Source organism: Salvelinus fontinalis, chromosome 2 (assembly GCF_029448725.1).
Source record: "Salvelinus fontinalis isolate EN_2023a chromosome 2, ASM2944872v1, whole genome shotgun sequence".
Taxonomy (NCBI): Eukaryota; Metazoa; Chordata; class Actinopteri; order Salmoniformes; family Salmonidae; genus Salvelinus; species Salvelinus fontinalis.
In genome coordinates, this window is record NC_074666.1 from 66,386,318 (window position 1) to 66,407,743 (window position 21,426).

The 21,426-nt window shown below is 48.6% G+C and overlaps 1 protein-coding gene across 2 annotated transcripts in view; it reads right to left on the bottom strand.

Annotated features, from left to right (window-relative positions):
- Positions 1-343: 343 nt before the first annotated feature.
- LOC129823813 (thyroid hormone receptor alpha) overlaps positions 344-21,426 on the bottom strand; it is a 116,462-nt gene continuing 95,379 nt past the window's right edge. Inside the window, exons 1-8 of one of the 2 annotated variants that reach the window (XM_055882840.1) lie at positions 18,249-18,818; positions 16,663-16,724; positions 14,080-14,201; positions 13,473-13,620; positions 13,133-13,338; positions 3,909-4,055; positions 2,880-3,138; positions 344-2,521 (exon numbers count right to left, since the gene is read on the bottom strand). In XM_055882840.1, the coding sequence (XP_055738815.1) occupies positions 2,271-2,521; positions 2,880-3,138; positions 3,909-4,055; positions 13,133-13,338; positions 13,473-13,620; positions 14,080-14,201; positions 16,663-16,724; positions 18,249-18,280 (1,227 nt within the window). In that variant the 5' untranslated portion in view covers positions 18,281-18,818 and the 3' untranslated portion in view covers positions 344-2,270. Of the gene's footprint in view, positions 2,522-2,879; positions 3,139-3,908; positions 4,056-13,132; positions 13,339-13,472; positions 13,621-14,079; positions 14,202-16,662; positions 16,725-18,248; positions 18,819-21,426 lie in introns of those variants that run through there. The other variant, XM_055882832.1, reaches the window with a different exon arrangement.

Here is a 21,426-nt window from a genome sequence, read left to right on the forward strand (position 1 = left end):
CAAACAACTGTCAATGGCTTTGAAGGAGAGAGGAGGGGGGGACATGTAGAGAAAGCGCAGAGCTGGCTGGGTGTAGGATTGGATGTGTGGAGAGGACAGTCAGAGAATCATCTCAAAGGCTTTGTGGCTCTCTGGGGCAACCCTTTCTCCACACTTTAGGAGAAAGGGGGTTGCTACTGTGAACGGTGCTGTAAAAAGTACATTATGTGGCAGGTTGCATTGGCTGGGCCTCTCATTCTTGTCTCGTCTCTGGACCTGCCACATTGAGAACCAGGGTATCCATCCACAGGTGAATACTGCTGAACTGAGTTAGAGATTAGAGTATTTTTCGTGTTTGTTTACCACAATAACAACGTCTACAATAACAATGCTTTGGCCCATCCATCGAGCTCAGTTGGCTTCCAAGGTGTACGGTCTGTCTTTTCCTAAGAAAGAAAGTTTCCTTTGAGTTTGTCAGACACAGAATCTTTATACCGCCAGTGGGTTTGTTGTTTGTCTTGAACATAGATAGACGGGGGAATCCATTAGGAGACTTGGTCCTGTGTGATAAAAATACTTCAAAAAGAAAAGTGTAAAAGATAAAGACTGCTATGCATGTTGTTCTGCAGCCTCTCCCATTTCATGGGGTCATAGAACCATACTGAACAGGGTAGTAGGGAGACCAAACAAGTCCATATTGGCAACTGTGGAAGTATATGTGTTTTGCACTCAGAGGGGCATCTACACTGATAAGAGAGGCGAGGTAGAATCTGTCAGTTTGGAGGTGGGGCCTGTGGTGTAATCACCGGCGAGGTAAGCAACACCTCTCCCCGTCCCTCAACCAATCCCACATCAGAGGGGGCAGGAGTCCTGTGTGATGGGCAGGGCAACAGAGGAAACACACACAGTCTGCAACCAGGAAGTGCAGTGCAGTCCAATCGGGAGATGTAGTGGAGGTTTGGGACGGGTGGAATGACACAACCTAGGTGAGGAGCAACTGTCATACGAGGTAAAAGAACAGCAAACTATTGTTGTGTGTGTACACACAGAGAGGTATGTATAGATGAGAGGTACCCGTATACACAGGCAGAAGGTTATGTTTACTGTATATATATATATGGTTTAAAGAGGTATGGCTGTATTCAGGTAGACAGGTATGTATAGGATGAGAAGTACATGGAGGTAAACCAGTGGGTATATAACGCAGGTACAGAGGTATATGTGCATGCAGGTAGACCGGTGTACTGTATACATGCAGTAAGATAGGTATACAGTACTTGTATGTATGAGGGTAAAGGGTTGTGTATATACATGAAGGTACACTTGCACCTTTGCACAACAAATTGGATATTGTTTGTATCCATAAATAGGTGTGTGTGTGTGTTTGCATTGTCCTAAAGGGAGGTGTATGTGTAACTCTGTGTAAGGGAGGTATGTAAGGTACAGGGAGGTAGGTTCACAAGTAAACGTCTTTGCTAGGAGGAGTCTGGGCTGCACATCAGGGGGTGGAAGGGAAGAGTTCAAAAGGGAGAAGTGTGGGGGAACACTTGGTAACTGTCCCAGCGGAGGACGGTGAGGAGGCCAAAGAGGGGAGCAGGTTGGAGGGTGGAGGCTCTGATTGAAGCTCGATTGTGGGACAAAATACAGCAGCTATCTGCCCTGCTCGAGTGACGGGCGGCTCTGAAAAGCTACGTCAGTCCCATGTAGGAATATGTTTGTCTATAGTAGTGTGTGTGTGTGTTAGGTGAATGTAAGATGTACATCAGTGGCTTTATGTGTGAGGTTTGATTTCGTAAAGGTTTGTGAATGTCTGTGAATGTACGGGTGTATGTTTGTCTGCCTCTCAGAGCGATTGCCTTCCACTAACACAGAGCTCCACCAGTACCAGTACTCCAACCAGACCTCGGGGGTTTGGGTTTGCATACATGTGCACCTGGTGTATAACAACACAGGAGCAGAACACCGCTCAGGGCTGCTAGCTTCTCTGTTAGATACAGACGCACAGCGCAGCCAGAGAACCCCACTTTAGAGGGGAGCCCCACACCCCAACTCAAAGTGGGGCCCAGCAGCCACAAGAGCCCTAAGTGCGGCCAGAAACAAATCATCAAAACGGCTACGCAAAAGAAAGCCTTTGTTTTTCTCCGAGACTTTTTTCGTTGGTGACTATCCGTGTTGCTGGTGGTGGTGATAGTGTTTCACAAAACAAAGAAAGCGGCCAATTTTTTACCCCTTTTCTTTCCCCCTAATAATTCCCCTCTCTCTCTTCCATCTCTTCCAGGTCAGAAGTCAGTTCATACTTCCTGGTCCTCGAAGACCTCCAGGAAGAGCGGAGGGAAGAGTTCGTTGGGACACTCCACCTTCATGTGAAGGAAGCGGCTGGCGTGGCACGCCCCGATCATCCTCAGGTCCGTCACCTTCATCAGCAGCTTGGGCCAGAAGTGGGGAATGTTGTGCTTGCGGTGGTTGATGTAGTGCTCGAAGGCAAGCAGGTACGTCTCCTGGCACTTCTCGATCTTATCTACCGACGTCAGGCCCGAGCGATCTGAGAGGAATGCACAAATACATACCTTTAAAGACCAATAATAATACTAGAGAAATGGTAGATATTGAAGCTTGTTCATCAAATTTAAACCAACATAGGGAGACCTTCAGTGTGTTCATACAGCTGTTCTTTGTTCATAAAGATGTTATGTCTGTTCTTAAAGTGGTTATGTCTGTTCTTAAAGTAGTTATGTCTGTTCTTAAAGTGGTTATGTCTGTTCTTAAAGTGGTTATGATCCTGATGTCCTTCCATTGATTGACTGTTTTGTTTGTTCATAGAGCTGCTATGTCTGTTCATTAAGATATTATGTCTGCCCATAGAGTTGTTATAACCTTTCCACAGCCTCCTGGCTCCTCACCTGAGCTCATGAGGAGCACAGCCTGCAGCAGGGCCACCTCCGAGTCGTCCAGGTTAAACTGTGCCAGACTCTTGCCCAAATCAAAGATGGCGTCCGACACCACGCCCAGCCCGCCATTCTTCAGCTGCTCCCTCTTCACCGCCATCTCGCCGCTCAGGGTAAGCGTCTCGCTCTCTGGGTCGTAGCGCACGGCGGCACGCAGCGACATGATCTCCATACAGCAGCCTTTCAATAGGATGATCTGGTCCTCACAAGGCAGCTGGAGCGAGGAGAGGAGAGGGAGACTGTTAAGAGTGTACAACAAATAAACACAATGAGGTCATCCCATGGCAGTGAGGGGACTGAGAGGAAACCTATAGTCAGCACTAAAGGTCAAGACACACACACACACACACACACACACACACACACACACACACAGATATACAGACACGCACACTGAAGTCCTCACAAGGCAACTATAGGGCATATGTACATTATACACACATAGCCTGGGAACAAACTGAAAGATCATGTTACCAAATATCCGGTAATTCTAGCAGCTACCACAACAGTTAGCTACATTATTCCTCTGCTGGCCAGTGAGACTGCGTTGATGTTTATTTGTAATGATAATCCAGCTACAGATTACATAACTGGTGAATCACAATCTTTCGGGACTGTCTGTCGGGGACCGTGGATGAAGGTGAGTTCTGTGCACCCTAGTCTGAGTACTCTCTGTGAGTGAGTATGTGAGTGTGAAACAGCAGCATTATGTCCTCATTATAGAGCAGATTGAGTCATATTGCAGGAGGCAGTGGTGAATATACAGTACAACACAAGCACACACGCAGGAACGAACAGACAGACATGACAAACAGTTCTGCTGAAGGAGGAGAAAGAGGTGGTAAGCACAGTCAAGTGTGTGTTGATGAGCCCCATTAGAGACTCACAGCGACAAATGAGGACACAGGACAGAGACAAACAGGAACTCACACACACACACACACACACAAATGCACAGGCACACACACAGTGCTTTAAACCCACCTCTGAGAACATGGGCAGTTTTTTGGCAAAGTCGACAACGCGTGTGATGGCAGGGGTGATGATCTTGGTGAACTCGCTGAAGGCCTCCAGGTCTACCTTGTCTCCATCCGGGGTGGGAGCCACGGGTGACTGACCTATGTCCTCAGGCTGGGGACACAAAGATGGCGTCTAATGAATAGTCCCACCGGGCAAACAGTCAGATCAACCAACATCCACTTCTGGTTTGATATTTCATTCGGTTGCTCACCAGACCTGGGTTAAAATGTATGCGCATTTAAGTATTTTGTATTTATATACTTATTTTCTGTGCATTTGAGTATTTTCAAATAATGTGGCCGAAATAAACAATTTCTATTTTGAAGTATTTGAAACTATTTTCAATTAGTAAGCTATTTATAGGAAATCATTTAAAATAATTTTTAAATACTTGTTTCCAAATACATTTTTCCAAAAAACCCTAGGACCAAACAGACCTGGGTTCAAATGCATGGAGTATTTAAATATTTGTACTTGAAAATAAATGTATATGAGTACTTTCAAATACATGTCAATACTTTCCAAGTGTATTTCCAAATACATTCCAATATTCCACTACCTGTATTTTCAAATATACAGTACCAGTCAAAAGTATGAACACATCTACTTATTCAGGGGTTTTCTTTATTTTTTACTATTTTCTACATTGTAGTGAATACATCAAAACTATGAAATAACACATGGTTTCATGTAGTAACCAAAAAAAGTGTTAAACAAATCAAAATATATTTTATATGAGATTCTTCAAAGAAGCCACCCTTTGCCTCGATGACAGCTTTGCACACTCTTGGCATTCTCTCAAACAGCTTCACCTGGAATGCTTTTCCAACAGTCTTGAAGGAGTTCCCACATATGCTGAGCACTTGTTGGCTGCTTTTCCTTCACTCTGCATTCCAACTCATCCCAAACCATCTCAATTGGGTTGAGGTCAGTTGATTGTGGAGGCCAGGTCATCTGATGCAGCACTCCATCACTCTCTTTCTTGCTTGAATAGCCCTTACACAGCCTGGAGGTATGTTGGGTCATTGTCCTGTTGAAAAACAAATGATATTCCCTCTTAGGCCCGAACCAGATGGTATGGCGTATCGCTGCAGAATGCTGTGGTAGCCATGCTGGCTAAGTGTGCCTTGAATTCTAAATAAATCACAGACAGTGTCAACAGCAAAGAACTCCCACACCATCACACCTCCTCCTCCATGCTTCACGGTGGGAACCACACATGCAGAGATCATCCGTTCACCTAGTCAGTCTCTTCTTCTTATTGGTGTCCTTTAGTAGTGGTTTCTTTGCAGAACTTTGACCATGAAGGCCTGATTCACGCAGTCTCCTCTGAACAGTTGATGTTGAGATGTGTCTGGTACTTGAACTCTGAAGCATTTATTTGGGCTGCAATTTCTGAGGCTGGTAACTCCAATGAACTTTTCCGCTGCAGAAGAGGTAACTGGGTCTTCCTTTCCTGTGGCGGTCTTCATGAGAGCTAGTTTCATCATAGTGCCTGATGGTTTTTGCGACTGCACTTGAAGAAACTTTCAAAGTTCTTGAAATTTCCCGCATTGACTGACTGTTGTTTCTATTTGCTTATTTGAGCGGTTCTTGCCATATGGACATGATCTTTTACCAAATAGGGCTATATTCTGTATACCACAACACAACTGACTGGCTCAAACAAAGCCAAGAGTGTGCAAAGCTGTCATCAAGGCAAAGGGTGGCTACTTTGAAGAACCTCAAATCTCAAATATATTTTGATTTGTTTAACACTTTTTTGGTGACTGCATGATTCCATATATTATTTCATAGTTTTGATGTCTTCACTATTATTCTACAAATGTAGAAAATAGTAAAAATAAAGAAAAACTCTGGAATGAGTAGGTGTGTCTAAACTTTTGACAGGTACTGTATGTATTCATAAGTGCAGCCTGTTATGTCTATGTGTGTGTGTCCGTGTGGTTGAGGTGATGTACCGACTGAGCGCGGTGATGTACCGACTGAGCGCGGTGATGTACCGACTGAGCGCGGTGATGTACCGATCGAGCGAGCGCGGTGATGTACCGATCGAGCGAGCGCGTTGATGTACCGATCGAGCGAGCGCGTTGATGTACCGATCGAGCGAGCGCGTTGATGTACCGATCGAGCGAGCGCGTTGATGTACCGATCGAGCGAGCGCGTTGATGTACCGATCGAGCGAGCGCGTTGATGTACCGATCGAGCGAGCGCCGTGATGTACCGATCGAGCGAGCGCCGTGATGTACCGAGCGAGCGAGCGCCGTGATGTACCGAGCGAGCGAGCGCCGTGATGTACCGAGCGAGCGCGGTGATGTACCGGTGATGTACCGAGCGAGCGCGTTGATGTACCGATCGAGCGAGCGCGTTGATGTACCGATCGAGCGAGCGCGTTGATGTACCGATCGAGCGAGCGCGTTGATGTACCGATCGAGCGAGCGCGTTGATGTACCGATCGAGCGAGCGCGTTGATGTACCGATCGAGCGAGCGCGTTGATGTACCGATCGAGCGAGCGCGTTGATGTACCGATCGAGCGAGCGCGTTGATGTACCGATCGAGCGAGCGCGTTGATGTACCGATCGAGCGAGCGCGTTGATGTACCGATCGAGCGAGCGCGTTGATGTACCGATCGAGCGAGCGCGTTGATGTACCGATCGAGCGAGCGCGTTGATGTACCGATCGAGCGAGCGCGTTGATGTACCGATCGAGCGAGCGCGTTGATGTACCGATCGAGCGAGCGCGTTGATGTACCGATCGAGCGAGCGCGTTGATGTACCGATCGAGCGAGCGCGTTGATGTACCGATCGAGCGAGCGCGTTGATGTACCGATCGAGCGAGCGCGTTGATGTACCGATCGAGCGAGCGCGTTGATGTTCCGATCGAGCGAGCGCGTTGATGTTCCGATCGAGCGAGCGCGTTGATGTTCCGATCGAGCGAGCGCGTTGATGTTCCGATCGAGCGAGCGCGTTGATGTTCCGATCGAGCGAGCGCGTTGATGTTCCGATCGAGCGAGCGCGTTGATGTTCCGATCGAGCGAGCGCGTTGATGTTCCGATCGAGCGAGCGCGTTGATGTTCCGATCGAGCGAGCGCGTTGATGTTCCGATCGAGCGAGCGCGTTGATGTTCCGATCGAGCGAGCGCGTTGATGTTCCGATCGAGCGAGCGCGTTGATGTTCCGATCGAGCGAGCGCGTTGATGTTCCGATCGAGCGAGCGCGTTGATGTTCCGATCGAGCGAGCGCGTTGATGTTCCGATCGAGCGAGCGCGTTGATGTTCCGATCGAGCGAGCGCGTTGATGTTCCGATCGAGCGAGCGCGTTGATGTTCCGATCGAGCGAGCGCGTTGATGTTCCGATCGAGCGAGCGCGTTGATGTTCCGATCGAGCGAGCGCGTTGATGTTCCGATCGAGCGAGCGCGTTGATGTTCCGATCGAGCGAGCGCGTTGATGTTCCGATCGAGCGAGCGCGTTGATGTTCCGATCGAGCGAGCGCGTTGATGTTCCGATCGAGCGAGCGCGTTGATGTTCCGATCGAGCGAGCGCGTTGATGTTCCGATCGAGCGAGCGCGTTGATGTTCCGATCGAGCGAGCGCGTTGATGTTCCGATCGAGCGAGCGCGTTGATGTTCCGATCGAGCGAGCGCGTTGATGTTCCGATCGAGCGAGCGCGTTGATGTTCCGATCGAGCGAGCGCGTTGATGTTCCGATCGAGCGAGCGCGTTGATGTTCCGATCGAGCGAGCGCGTTGATGTTCCGATCGAGCGAGCGCGTTGATGTTCCGATCGAGCGAGCGCGTTGATGTTCCGATCGAGCGAGCGCGTTGATGTTCCGATCGAGCGAGCGCGTTGATGTTCCGATCGAGCGAGCGCGTTGATGTTCCGATCGAGCGAGCGCGTTGATGTTCCGATCGAGCGAGCGCGTTGATGTACCGATCGATCGAGCGCGTTGATGTACCGATCGAGCGAGCGCCTTGGCGCGGTGATGTACCGGTCGAGCGAGCGCGGTGATGTACCGGTCGAGCGAGCGCGGTGATGTACCGGTCGAGCGAGCGCGTTGATGTACCGAGCGAGCGAGCGCGTTGATGTACCGAGCGAGCGAGCGCGTTGATGTACCGAGCGAGCGAGCGCGTTGATGTACCGAGCGAGCGAGCGCGTTGATGTACCGAGCGAGCGAGCGCGTTGATGTACCGAGCGAGCGAGCGCGTTGATGTACCGAGCGAGCGAGCGCGTTGATGTACCGAGCGAGCGAGCGCGTTGATGTACCGAGCGAGCGAGCGAGTGTGTTGATGTTCCGAGCGAGTGAGCGAGAGAGTGAGCGTGTTGATGTACCGAGCGAGTGAGCGTGTTGATGTACCGAGCGAGCGAGCGAGCGTGTTGATGTACCGAGCGAGCGAGCGAGCGTGTTGATGTACCGAGCGAGCGAGCGAGTGAGCGTGTTGATGTTCCGAGCGAGCGAGCGAGTGAGCGTGTTGATGTTCCGAGCGAGTGAGCGAGAGAGTGAGCGTGTTGATGTACCGAGCGAGTGAGCGAGTGAGCGTGTAGATGTACCGAGCGAGTGAGCGAGTGAGCGTGTAGATGTACCGAGCGAGTGAGCGAGTGAGCGTGTAGATGTACCGAGCGAGTGAGCGAGTAGATGTACCGAGCGAGTGAGCGAGTGAGCGTGTAGATGTACCGAGCGAGTGAGCGTGTAGATGTACCGAGCGAGTGAGCGAGTGAGCGTGTAGATGTACCGAGCGAGTGAGCGAGTTGATGTACCGAGCGAGCGAGCGAGCGTGTTGATGTACCGAGCGAGCGAGCGAGCGTGTTGATGTACCGAGCGAGCGAGCGAGTGAGCGTGTTGATGTTCCGAGCGAGCGAGCGAGTGAGCGTGTTGATGTTCCGAGCGAGTGAGCGAGAGAGTGAGCGTGTTGATGTACCGAGCGAGTGAGCGAGTGAGCGTGTAGATGTACCGAGCGAGTGAGCGAGTGAGCGTGTAGATGTACCGAGCGAGTGAGCGAGTGAGCGTGTAGATGTACCGAGCGAGTGAGCGAGTGAGCGTGTAGATGTACCGAGCGAGTGAGCGAGTGAGCGTGTAGATGTACCGAGCGAGCGAGCGAGCGTGTTGATGTACCGAGCGAGCGAGCGAGTGAGCGTGTTGATGTTCCGAGCGAGTGAGCGAGCGAGTGAGCGTGTAGATGTACCGAGCGAGTGAGCGAGTGAGCGTGTAGATGTACCGAGCGAGTGAGCGAGTGAGCGTGTAGATGTACCGAGCGAGTGAGCGAGTGAGCGTGTAGATGTACCGAGCGAGTGAGCGAGTAGATGTACCGAGCGAGTGAGCGTGTAGATGTACCGAGCGAGCGAGCGAGTGAGCGTGTAGATGTACCGAGCGAGCGAGCGAGCGCGTTGATGTACCGAGCGAGCGAGCGAGCGCGTTGATGTACCGAGCGAGCGAGCGAGCGCGTTGATGTACCGAGCGAGCGAGCGAGCGCGTTGATGTACCGAGCGAGCGAGCGAGCGCGTTGATGTACCGAGCGAGCGAGCGCGTTGATGTACCGAGCGAGCGAGCGCGTTGATGTACCGAGCGAGCGAGCGCGTTGATGTACCGAGCGAGCGAGCGAGTTGATGTACCGAGCGAGCGAGCGCGTTGATGTACCGAGCGAGCGAGCGCGTTGATGTACCGAGCGAGCGAGCGCGTTGATGTACCGAGCGAGCGAGCGCGTTGATGTACCGAGCGAGCGAGCGCGTTGATGTACCGAGCGAGCGAGCGCGTTGATGTACCGAGCGAGCGAGCGCGTTGATGTACCGAGCGAGCGAGCGAGCGCGTTGATGTACCGAGCGAGCGAGCGAGCGCGTTGATGTACCGAGCGAGCGAGCGCGTTGATGTACCGAGCGAGCGAGCGCGTTGATGTACCGAGCGAGCGAGCGCGTTGATGTACCGAGCGAGCGAGCGCGTTGATGTACCGAGCGAGCGAGCGCGTTGATGTACCGAGCGAGCGAGCGCGTTGATGTACCGAGCGAGCGAGCGAGCGCGTTGATGTACCGAGCGAGCGAGCGAGCGCGTTGATGTACCGAGCGAGCGAGCGAGCGCGTTGATGTACCGAGCGAGCGAGCGAGCGCGTTGATGTACCGAGCGAGCGAGCGCGTTGATGTACCGAGCGAGCGAGCGAGCGCGTTGATGTACCGAGCGAGCGAGCGAGCGCGTTGATGTACCGAGCGAGCGAGCGAGCGCGTTGATGTACCGAGCGAGCGAGCGAGCGCGTTGATGTACCGAGCGAGCGCGTTGATGTACCGAGCGAGCGAGCGAGCGCGTTGATGTACCGAGCGAGCGAGCGAGCGCGTTGATGTACCGAGCGAGCGAGCGCGTTGATGTACCGAGCGAGCGAGCGCGTTGATGTACCGAGCGAGCGAGCGCGTTGATGTACCGACCGAGCGAGCGCGTTGATGTACCGACCGAGCGAGCGCGTTGATGTACCGACCGAGCGAGCGCGTTGATGTACCGAGCGAGCGAGCGCGTTGATGTACCGACCGAGCGAGCGCGTTGATGTACCGAGCGAGCGAGCGCGTTGATGTACCGAGCGAGCGAGTGAGCGCGTTGATGTACCGAGCGAGCGAGTGAGCGCGTTGATGTACCGAGCGAGCGAGTGAGCGCGTTGATGTACCGAGCGAGTGAGCGTGTTGATGTACCGAGCGAGTGAGCGTGTTGATGTACCGAGCGAGTGAGCGTGTTGATGTACCGAGCGAGTGAGCGTGTTGATGTACCGAGCGAGTGAGCGTGTTGATGTACCGAGCGAGTGAGCGTGTTGATGTACCGAGCGAGTGAGCGTGTTGATGTACCGAGCGAGTGAGCGTGTTGATGTACCGAGCGAGTGAGCGTGTTGATGTACCGAGCGAGTGAGCGTGTTGATGTACCGAGCGAGTGAGCGTGTTGATGTACCGAGCGAGTGAGCGTGTTGATGTACCGAGCGAGTGAGCGTGTTGATGTACCGAGCGAGTGAGCGTGTTGATGTACCGAGCGAGTGAGCGTGTTGATGTACCGAGCGAGTGAGCGTGTTGATGTACCGAGCGAGTGAGCGTGTTGATGTACCGAGCGAGTGAGCGTGTTGATGTACCGAGCGAGTGAGCGTGTTGATGTACCGAGCGAGTGAGCGTGTTGATGTACCGAGCGAGTGAGCGTGTTGATGTACCGAGCGAGTGAGCGTGTTGATGTACCGAGCGAGTGAGCGTGTTGATGTACCGAGCGAGTGAGCGTGTTGATGTACCGAGCGAGTGAGCGTGTTGATGTACCGAGCGAGTGAGCGTGTTGATGTACCGAGCGAGTGAGCGTGTTGATGTACCGAGCGAGTGAGCGTGTTGATGTACCGAGCGAGTGAGCGTGTTGATGTACCGAGCGAGTGAGCGTGTTGATGTACCGAGCGAGTGAGCGTGTTGATGTACCGAGCGAGTGAGCGTGTTGATGTACCGAGCGAGTGAGCGTGTTGATGTACCGAGCGAGTGAGCGTGTTGATGTACCGAGCGAGTGAGCGTGTTGATGTACCGAGCGAGTGAGCGAGAGAATGAGGTGATGTACCGAGCGAGTGAGCGAGAGAATGAGGTGATGTACCGAGCGAGTGAGCGAGAGAATGAGGTGATGTACCGAGCGAGTGAGCGAGGGAATGAGGTGATGTACCGAGAGAGTGAGCGAGGGAATGAGGTGATGTACCGACTGAGTGAGTGAGTGAGTGAATGAGGTGATGTACCGACTGAGTGAGTGAATGAGGGGATGTACCGACTGAGTGAGTGAGTGAATGAGGTGATGTACCGACTGAGTGAGTGAGTAAATGAGGTGATGTACCGACTGAGTGAGTGAGTGAGTGAGGTGATGTACCGACTGAGTGAGTGAGTGAGGTGATGTACCGACTGAGTGAGTGAGTGAGGTGATGTACCGACTGAGTGAGTGAGTGAGGTGATGTACCGACTGAGTGAGTGAGTGAGTGAGGTGATGTACCGACTGAGTGAGTGAGTGAGTGAGGTGATGTACCGACTGAGTGAATGAGTGAGTGAGGTGATGTACCGACTGAGTGAATGAGGTGATGTACCGACTGAGTGAGTGAATGAGGTGATGTACCGACTGAGTGAGTGAGTGAGGTGACGTACCGACTGAGTGAGTGAATGAGGTGACGTACCGACTGAGTGAGTGAATGAGGTGATGTACCGACTGAGTGAGTGAGTGAATGAGGTGATGTACCGACTGAGTGAGTGAGTAAATGAGGTGATGTACCGACTGAGTGAGTGAGTGAGTGAGGTGATGTACCGACTGAGTGAGTAAGTGAGGTGATGTACCGACTGAGTGAGTGAGTGAGGTGATGTACCGACTGAGTGAGTGAATGAGGTGATGTACCGACTGAGTGAGTGAGTGAGGTGATGTACCGACTGAGTGAGTGAGTGAGTGAGGTGATGTACCGACTGAGTGAGTGAGTGAGTGAGGTGATGTACCGACTGAGTGAGTGAGTGAGTGAGGTGATGTACCGACTGAGTGAGTGAGTGAGGTGATGTACCGACTGAGTGAGTGAGTGAGGTGATGTACCGACTGAGTGAGTGAATGAGGTGATGTACCGACTGAGTGAGTGAGTGAGGTGATGTACCGACTGAGTGAGTGAGTGAGTGAGGTGATGTACCGACTGAGTGAGTGAGTGAGTGAGTGAGGTGATGTACCGACTGAGTGAGTGAATGAGGTGATGTACCGACTGAGTGAGTGAATGAGGTGATGTACCGACTGAGTGAGTGAGTGAGGTGATGTACCGACTGAGTGAGTGAGTGAGTGAGGTGATGTACCGACTGAGTGAGTGAGTGAGTGAGGTGACGTACCGACTGAGTGAGTGAATGAGGTGACGTACCGACTGAGTGAGTGAATGAGGTGATGTACCGACTGAGTGAGTGAGTGAGGTGACGTACCGACTGAGTGAGTGAGTGAGGTGACGTACCGACTGAGTGAGTGAATGAGGTGATGTACCGAGTGTGAGTGTGAGAGCGAGACAGATTGTACCAGTACTCCTTCTGTTATGCTTGTTTTCAAGGCTGTGGTTATCAACACCTCAGATATGCACTGGATCAATCCATTCTGAGCAGATCCACATCAACTTTACTTTCAACAATAAAACTCTTCATACTGAGCTGAATTTGCCTGGTTGCCTGGCAACAACTTAGTCTCACTTAGCCCTAGCCTAGCATCTTACCAGGAACTTGCGTTTCTGTTTCCAGTGGGAGCCCTGCGCATTGGTGTGGCGGTGGGCCTCTGTCACATGGTGAATCAGCTCCCACTCTGAGCTGTCGGGCTCCGGACGCGTCTGCAGGGTCTTCACAATCTCGTCCTTCTTCCTCTTCTCCCTGTTCTCCTCAATCAGACGCCGCTTGGCTACCCGCTTAGAGTCGTCCAGCACCACTAAGGACACAGAGTTGTTTTGTGAACCTACTGTATTTCAGTACTAAATGTAGAGGTAATGGGAGTGTAAAGCAGTGAGAACGTAGGTGTGATATATATGATTGACACTCATGGAGTGTGTGTGTGTCACTCACGGTCCATGGCCATGCCAACTGCAATGCATTTCCTGAAGCGACACAGTTGGCACTGGTTCCTTGTGATCTTGTCGATGATGCAGCAGCCATCGTACTTACAGGAGTAAGCCGGGTGAAGGTTCTTCTGGATAGTGCGCCTGAAGAAACCCTGTGGACATTGGTTGCATCAACTTAGTTATTTCAAAGTACGTTATCAACATAATGACGTTGTATCAACCACGTTGCTAGTTTTGTAGCTTAGGGACTAAGTTTACAAAAATACAACTGGTTCTGCAATGTTGAAAATCCCATGTGTGGAGAACAATTTTTTTATTTCGATGTATTTTAGAAGAAATAGGCAACTTTTTTCTTTAAGAAAAGTGCAAGGGTGACAATATATACTATTTGGACAAAATTGTATACATTTTTAAAATGTCACTAGTATAATATGTCAATGATTTTGCAATTCTCGATAGTTAAATCAGAAATAACACGAACTCATTTAATGCGTATACAAAGGAAAATCAGGTTACTCCCTAGTAGTTACTGTGGAATGCCTAGGTCATATAACATTTGACCAAACCAGTCCTTGAAGTCCTACAGGCCAGTCATGGGCCATGTCTCTCACCTTGCAGCCCTCGCAGGTGATGCAGCGGTAATGGTAGCCGGTGGCCTTGTCTCCACATACCACACACGGCTCATCCTTCTCCAAGTAGCTGGGGATGTATCCTTGGACAGAGAGGCTCAGTGCTGAGGGAGAGATGGAGAGGGGGAGGAGAGAGGAAGTGGAGGAGAAAGGAAAAAAGGAAGAGGGAGTAGAGGAGGTAGAGGGAGATCAAGAGGAGAGAGGAAGCAAAGGAGGAGGAAAGACAAAGTGGAGGAGAAATGAAGAGGGTGAAGAGGAGGAGGGAGGAAGAGGGAGTACACGAGGAGGAAGAGAAGGAGGAGAGAGTAGAGAAGGAGGAGAGAGCGAGGAAGAAGAGAAGGAGAAGAGAAGTGTTAACACAGGAGCAACAAAAGCACATATACAGTAGAAGTGTGTATGCGTGTGTTTGATTAGGTCTGTGTGTTTCCTGTGTGGGCACACACAGTTGAAGTCGGAAGTTTACATACACCTTAGCCAAATACATTTAAACTCCGTTTTTCACAATTCCTGACATTTAATACTAGTAAAAAGTCCTTGTCTTAGGTCAGTTAGGATCACCACTTTATTTTAAGAATGTGAAATGTCAGAATAATAGAGAGAATTATTTATTTCAGCTATTATTTTTCATCACATTCCCAGTGGGTCAGAAATTGACATACACTCAGTATTTGGTAGCATTGCCTTTAAATTGTTTAACTTGGGTCAAAGGTTTTGGGTAGCCTTCCACAATAAGTTGGGTGAATTTTGGCCCATTCCTCCTGACAGAGCTGGTGTAACTGAGTCAGGTTCGTAGGCCTCCTTGCTCACACAAGCTTTTTCAGTTCTGCCCACACATTTTCTATAGGATTGAGGTCAGGGCTTTGTGATGGCCACTCCAATACCTTGACTTTGTTGTCCTTAAGCCATTTGCCACAACTTTGGAAGTATGCTTGGGGTCATTGTCCATTTGGAAGACCCATTTGCGACCAAGCTTCAACTTCCTGATTGATGTCTTGAGATGTTGCTTCAATATATCCACATAATTGTCCTTCTTCATGATGCCATCTATTTTGTGAAGTGCACCAGTCGCTCCTGCAGCAAAGCACCCCCACAACATGATTCTGCCACCCCCGTGCTTCACGGTTGGAACAGTGTTTTTCGGCTTGCAAGCTCCCCCCCCCCCTTTCCCCCAAACATAACGATGGTCATTATGGCCAAACAGTCATATTTTTGTTTCATCAGACCAGAGTACATTTCTCCAAAAAGTACAATCTTCAACCCCATGTGCAGTTGCAAACCGTAGTCTAGCATTTTTATGGCGGTTTTGGAGCAGTGGCTTCTTCCTGGCTGAGAGGCCTTTCAGGTTATGTCGATATAGGACTAATTTTACTGTGGATATAGATACTTTTGTACCCATTTCCTCCAGCATCTTCACAAGGTCCTTTGCTGTTGTTCTGGGATTGATTTGCACTTCATCAGAACGCGTCTCCTTCCTGAGCGGTATATAAAGGCTGCGTGGTCCCATGGTGTTTATACTTGCGTACTATTGTTTGTACAGATGAACGTGGTACCTTCAGGCGTGTGGAAATTGTTCCCAAGGATGAACCAGACTTGTGGAGGTTTACAATTATTTTTCTGAGGTCTTGGCTGATTTCTTTTGACTGTCCCATGATGTCAATCAAAGCGGCACTGAGTTTGAAGGTAGGCCTTGAAATACATCCACAGGTATACCTCCAATTAACTCAAATTATGTAAATTAGCCTATCAGAAGCTTCTAAAGCCATGACATCCATTTTTGAATTTTCCAAGCTGTTTAAAGGCACAGTCAACATAGTGTATGTAAACTTCTGACCCACTGGAATTGTGATAACAGCGAATTATAAGTGAAATAATCTGTCTGTAAACAATTGATGGAAATATTACTAGTGTCATGCACAATGTAGATGTCCTAACCGACTTGCCAAAACTATAGTTTGTTAACAAGAAATGTGTGGAGTGGCTGAAAAACGAATTTTAATCACTCCAACCTAAGTGTATGTACATTTCTGACTTCAACTGTACAGTATACACACACTCCCATATATACATCCACCCACCCACACCACTCTGACCTAATATCACTCCAGGGGAAATCCTAAAGTCACTCACCACCTAAAGTCTTCAGAGTAGAGAACCACAATTACCGCATGGCGGTGCCAAGACTACACAGCTGAAACATATTTATTCCTGACAATTCTAACTTGGAGTCCCCTCCTTTCAAACAATCTACTTAAATTAAAATGGTTGTCTCTCCAATTCATCTCCTGAAACGCATGCCCTTTGTCTAAAACACTGAAAGCAATTTGGCAGATAAACCATATGGTATGTGGAGTAAGTAGAGAAAATAAATACTAACCACCTAACCACCTAGGAATGCTGCCCCCCCCCTCATAAAAAAAAAAGCTTTATAGAAGGGTATCAAAAGCATGTGGCTGAGTGGCTAGAGAGTAAGTGCTTAGAACAGCTACATGATACAACCATTTGTAAATGAGCATCGACTTGTCCTTCACTGAGGAATGGTGGCCAATGGCTTGCACGTGAACTTACCAGACATGCTCTTCACCGAACATGTGCTGCTCTTTCTCTTCCTTTTTGGGCCATCAGGCCACCTGGAGAGAGGGAGGGAGAGAGACAGACAGAAACATAGAGAGACAGAAATAGACAGACAGAAGGGTAGAGAGAGAGGGGGATAGATAAAAGAGAGAAACGGAGAATGTAACTTTTTCATTCGAACACACAACCAGCATCTTTAAATAACATTCCACCAACCAATCCCCAACTGCCCTGTAACCAAAAATCCCACCACACCCAAAAACACTATCAAAACAACTACAAAGCAGGCCAGCCATACAAATCTCTTCACAAGCCGATTACCATTTCATTGACAGGACAAACTACCTCCCATCCCCCGAACAACATATTATTCTGAAAATGGCCTAATGTTATTCAGTTACTAGGCTCACAGTAACCTGGTTCCTATATGTAATCCACATGACATGACCATTTTAGTAACCTCACAAAACATACACCAGGCATACAACATCTGGACGACAGCCTGAAAAGACATGAGGGAGAGGTACTGAGGGAGAGGTACTGAGGGAGGGAGAGTGTTAGCGAGAGAGACCGTAGAAACAGAGGGGAGAGCTAGAAAGAGAAAGGTGTGCAATTGAAATCACAAAACTCCTCAAAGGTCACTTCCACTTAGAAAACAGAGGTTCGCTAGCACACGCCACACACATTACCATCGGTTGATACCCAATGTTACAACACATCTATTTGGGTATTTCGGTTTTATTTTAACACCAAAGGCATTGACGTGTGCTGCTGCTCCCCTTTCTTTAGCCTGGTCAAGCAGGCTGACCACTGCACTCACGCTTCCTTTCACAAGAGAAGCTAATCGTGGAATCAGGCTGGTTTCATAAGGACATATTCTCTTGGAATCAGAGAGCTATTTCACTGTGCTGGACGAGTCCCCGTGTCCTTCTCTACGCATATCCTCTCCGACATGGTCAATATGATACAGTCACTCCCTAACAACACCATTCGTTTTTGCCTCTCATTCACCCAGCCTCAAGTGTTCTGTGGTTATGTGGAGGGTACAGTGCCAGGACATTCATTTAACCACGCACGTACACACACGCACGTACAGGTGTCACAAGAGACTAATTCCCTTGACACCATCATTCATCCATGTATGACAGTTTTACAGATCAACCTCCGTCAAGAATCCTCTTAAAATGTGCTTCATCTAAATGACTGGTCTATCTTTATATAACATCAAGTTACAGTTGAAGTGAGAGCCATTATGATTGGCTTAGCACATTGCCTTCAATGTGAGTTCAGTGATAGAGATTCTCCGTCCTCTCTCCTCTATACCCCTCTACCTGTCCCCTCTCTACCCCTTTTCTCCATTCAATCTCTCTCCCGGTTCCCTCTCTCCCCCCTTCTCCATCAGAGATATGTTAATCCCAAAATGGTCTCTCCTTTTCAAATGTGATGATGCATGCTAGATTGTTTTCCATTTCTTTCACAGTAAAGGTGAGCTGAAAGCAACAACGTTCAACTACACAGAGAGAGACACAGAGACACAGAGAGAGACACAGAGAGAGACAGAGAGAGACACAGAGACACACCTGTTGATGCAATAGGGTTGCAGAATATGCATGGCTGTAGTCTGTATTTCCCCCTGAGAGATCTGTATAGTATATCCTTCCAGAGCGATCCTCTCGGTACAGTATCTGGGATGCTGTGATGTTCGCTGGGTGCTTCAGCCCTCCGTACTCACTCTCTCACACTCCCTCCCTCTCCTTTTCTGGCAGGGAGTACGTTACTTTGCTTTCACTCTCCCAACCCCTCTCCCTCTTTCCATCTCTCTCTCTCTTGATCATGCTTTCATCTGTTGACGACCCCCCCGATGACAGGCAATTAGTGATAACTATCACCTCATGTGACAGAGCTTTAAGAAGACACCTCTCCCTGTTCCATCCCTTCTCAAAATCCCTCAGTCGTCCTCCTCCTCAGAATGACTTGATCTTCAATCCCAAATCACAGAGGCTTTGCTTATATAATCATGGAGATTGTAGAATACAATGGGACCCACAGCTAACATGTTGTGACATTATTATGGAACACCAGGTAAGTATTCCAGTGATTGTCTTTTAATGGTGTTACAAAAGGAAAATAAAATAGGTAAATGTGCTTGATTGATCAATAATATCAATGGCTCTTCTTTTTCAGTGTTTTGAAGCTCACTGCCGGGTTGAATTTAGAGAAACCACAAACTGAAACACAAGCAGATTTTTACATATACACTGAACAAAAATATGACGCAACGTGACAATTTAAGATTTTACAGAGTTACAGTTCATATAAGGAAATCAGTCAATTGAAATGAATTAATGAGGGCCTAATCTATCTATCTATTTCACACAACTGGGAATAAAGATATGCATCTATTAGTCACAGATACCTTTGAAAAAAAAAGGAAGGGACGTAGATGAGAAAACCAGCGACCCTTATTTGCCTCCTGCAGCGCAACACGTCTCCTTTGCATAGAGTTAGTTAGCGACATGGGGACGTGCATTATCATGCTGAAACATGAGGTGATGAGGCGGATGAATGGCATGACAATGGGCCTCGGGATCTCGTTAGGTTATCTCTGTGCATTCAAATTGCCATCGATAAAATGCAATTGTGCTCATTGTCCATAGTCCATTATGCCTGCCTGCCCATACCATAACCCAACCGCCAGCATGGGGCACTATGATAACTACATTGACTAACAGAGACGTAAACAATTTTGTGCACAAAATTTGATTTGAGAGAAATAAGCTTTTTGTGCGTTGGAACATTTTAGTTTCAGCTCATGAAACATGGGACCAACACTTTTCATGTTGCGTTTATATTTTTGTTCAGTGTGTATATACACAGTACCAGTCAAAAGTTTGGACACACCTACTCATTCAAGGGTTTTTCTTTATTTTTTACATTGTAGAATAATAGATAAGACATCACAACTATGAAATAACACATATGGAATCATGTAGTAACCAAAATAATCTTAAACAAATCAAAATATGTAATGAAAATGCAAATGACCCAAGTCAATATTTTGGTACCCATCCCCAGATCTGTGCCCCGACACAATCCTGTCTCCACGGACAATTCCTTCGACCTCATGGCTTGGTTTTTGCTCTGACATGCACTGTCAACTGTGGGACCTTATATAGACAGGTGTGTGCCTTTCCAAATCATGTCCAATCAATTGAATTTACAACAGGTGGTCTCCAATCAAGTTTTCGAAACATCTCAAGGATGATCAATGGAAACCGGATGCACCAGAGATAAATTTCGAGTCTCATAGCAAGGGGTCTGAATACTTATGTAAATAAGGTATCTTTTTTTATTTGTAAAACATTTGCAAAAATGTCTAAAAACCTGTTTCCACGTTGTCATTTTGGGGAATTGTGTGTAGATTGATGAGCAAAATGTTTTATTAAATACATTTTAGAATAAGGCTGTAATGTAACAAATTGTGGAAAAAGTCAAGGGGTCTGAATAATTTCCGAATGGACAGTATATACAAAAGTATGTGGACCCTTCAAATTAGTGGATTTGTCTATGACAGCCACAACCGTTGCTGACAGGTGTATAAAATCGAGCACACAGCCATGCAATCTCCATAGACAAATATTGGTAGGAGAATTGCCTTAGTGAAGAGCTCAGTGACTGTCAACGTGGCACCGTCATTGGATGCCACCTTTCAAACAAGTCAGTTCATCAAATTTCTGCACTGCTAGTACTGTTATTGTGAAGTGGAAACGTCTAGGAGCAACAACGGCTCAGAAGCGAAGTGGTAGGCCACACAAGCTCACACAAGGGGACCGCCGAGTGTTGAAGCGCATAACGAAAATCATCTGTCCTCGGTTGCAACAATCACTACCGGATTCCAAACTGCCTCTGGAAGCAAAGTCAGCAAAATATCTGTTTGTCAGGAGCTTCATGAAATGGGTTTCCATGGCCAAGCCGGCGCCCACAAGCCTAAGATCGCCATGCGCAATGACAAGCGTCGCTGGAGTGGTGTAAAGCTCGCCGCCATTGGACTCTGGAGCAGCATAAATGCGTTCTCTGAAGTGATGAATCACGCTTCACCATCTGGACGAATCTAGGTTTGACAGATGCCAGGAGAACACTACCTGCCTGAATGCACAGTGCTGACTGTAAAGTTTGGTGGAGGAGGAATAATGATCTGGGGCTATTTTTCACGGTTTGAGCTAGGTCCCTTAGTTCCAGTGAAGGGCAATCTTACCGCTACAGCATACAATGACATTCTAGATGATTCTGTACTTCCAATTTTGTGCCAACAGTTTGTGGAAGGCCCTTTCTTCTTTCAGCATGACAATGCCCCCGTGCACAAAGCGAGTTCCATACAGAAATGGGTTGTCGAGATCAGTGTGGAAGAACTTGACTGGCCTGAAATCAACACCATCGAATATCTTTGGGATGAATTGTAACAGCGAATGCGAGCCAGGCATCAGTGCCCGACCTCACTAATGCTCCTGTTGCTTAATGGAAGCAACTCCCTGCAGCAATGTTCCAACATCTAGTGGAAAGCTTCCCAGAAGAGTGGGGGCTTTTATAGCAGCAAAGGGGGGGACCAAATCCATATTAACGCCCATGATTTTGGATTGAGATGTTTGACGAGCAGGTGTCCACATACTTTTGGTCATGTAGTGTAGATATAAACCACATCAGGGAACAGGACATCATTTTTAAGGCCTTACGGTTGCTTAGATACCTTTGTATGTAGTG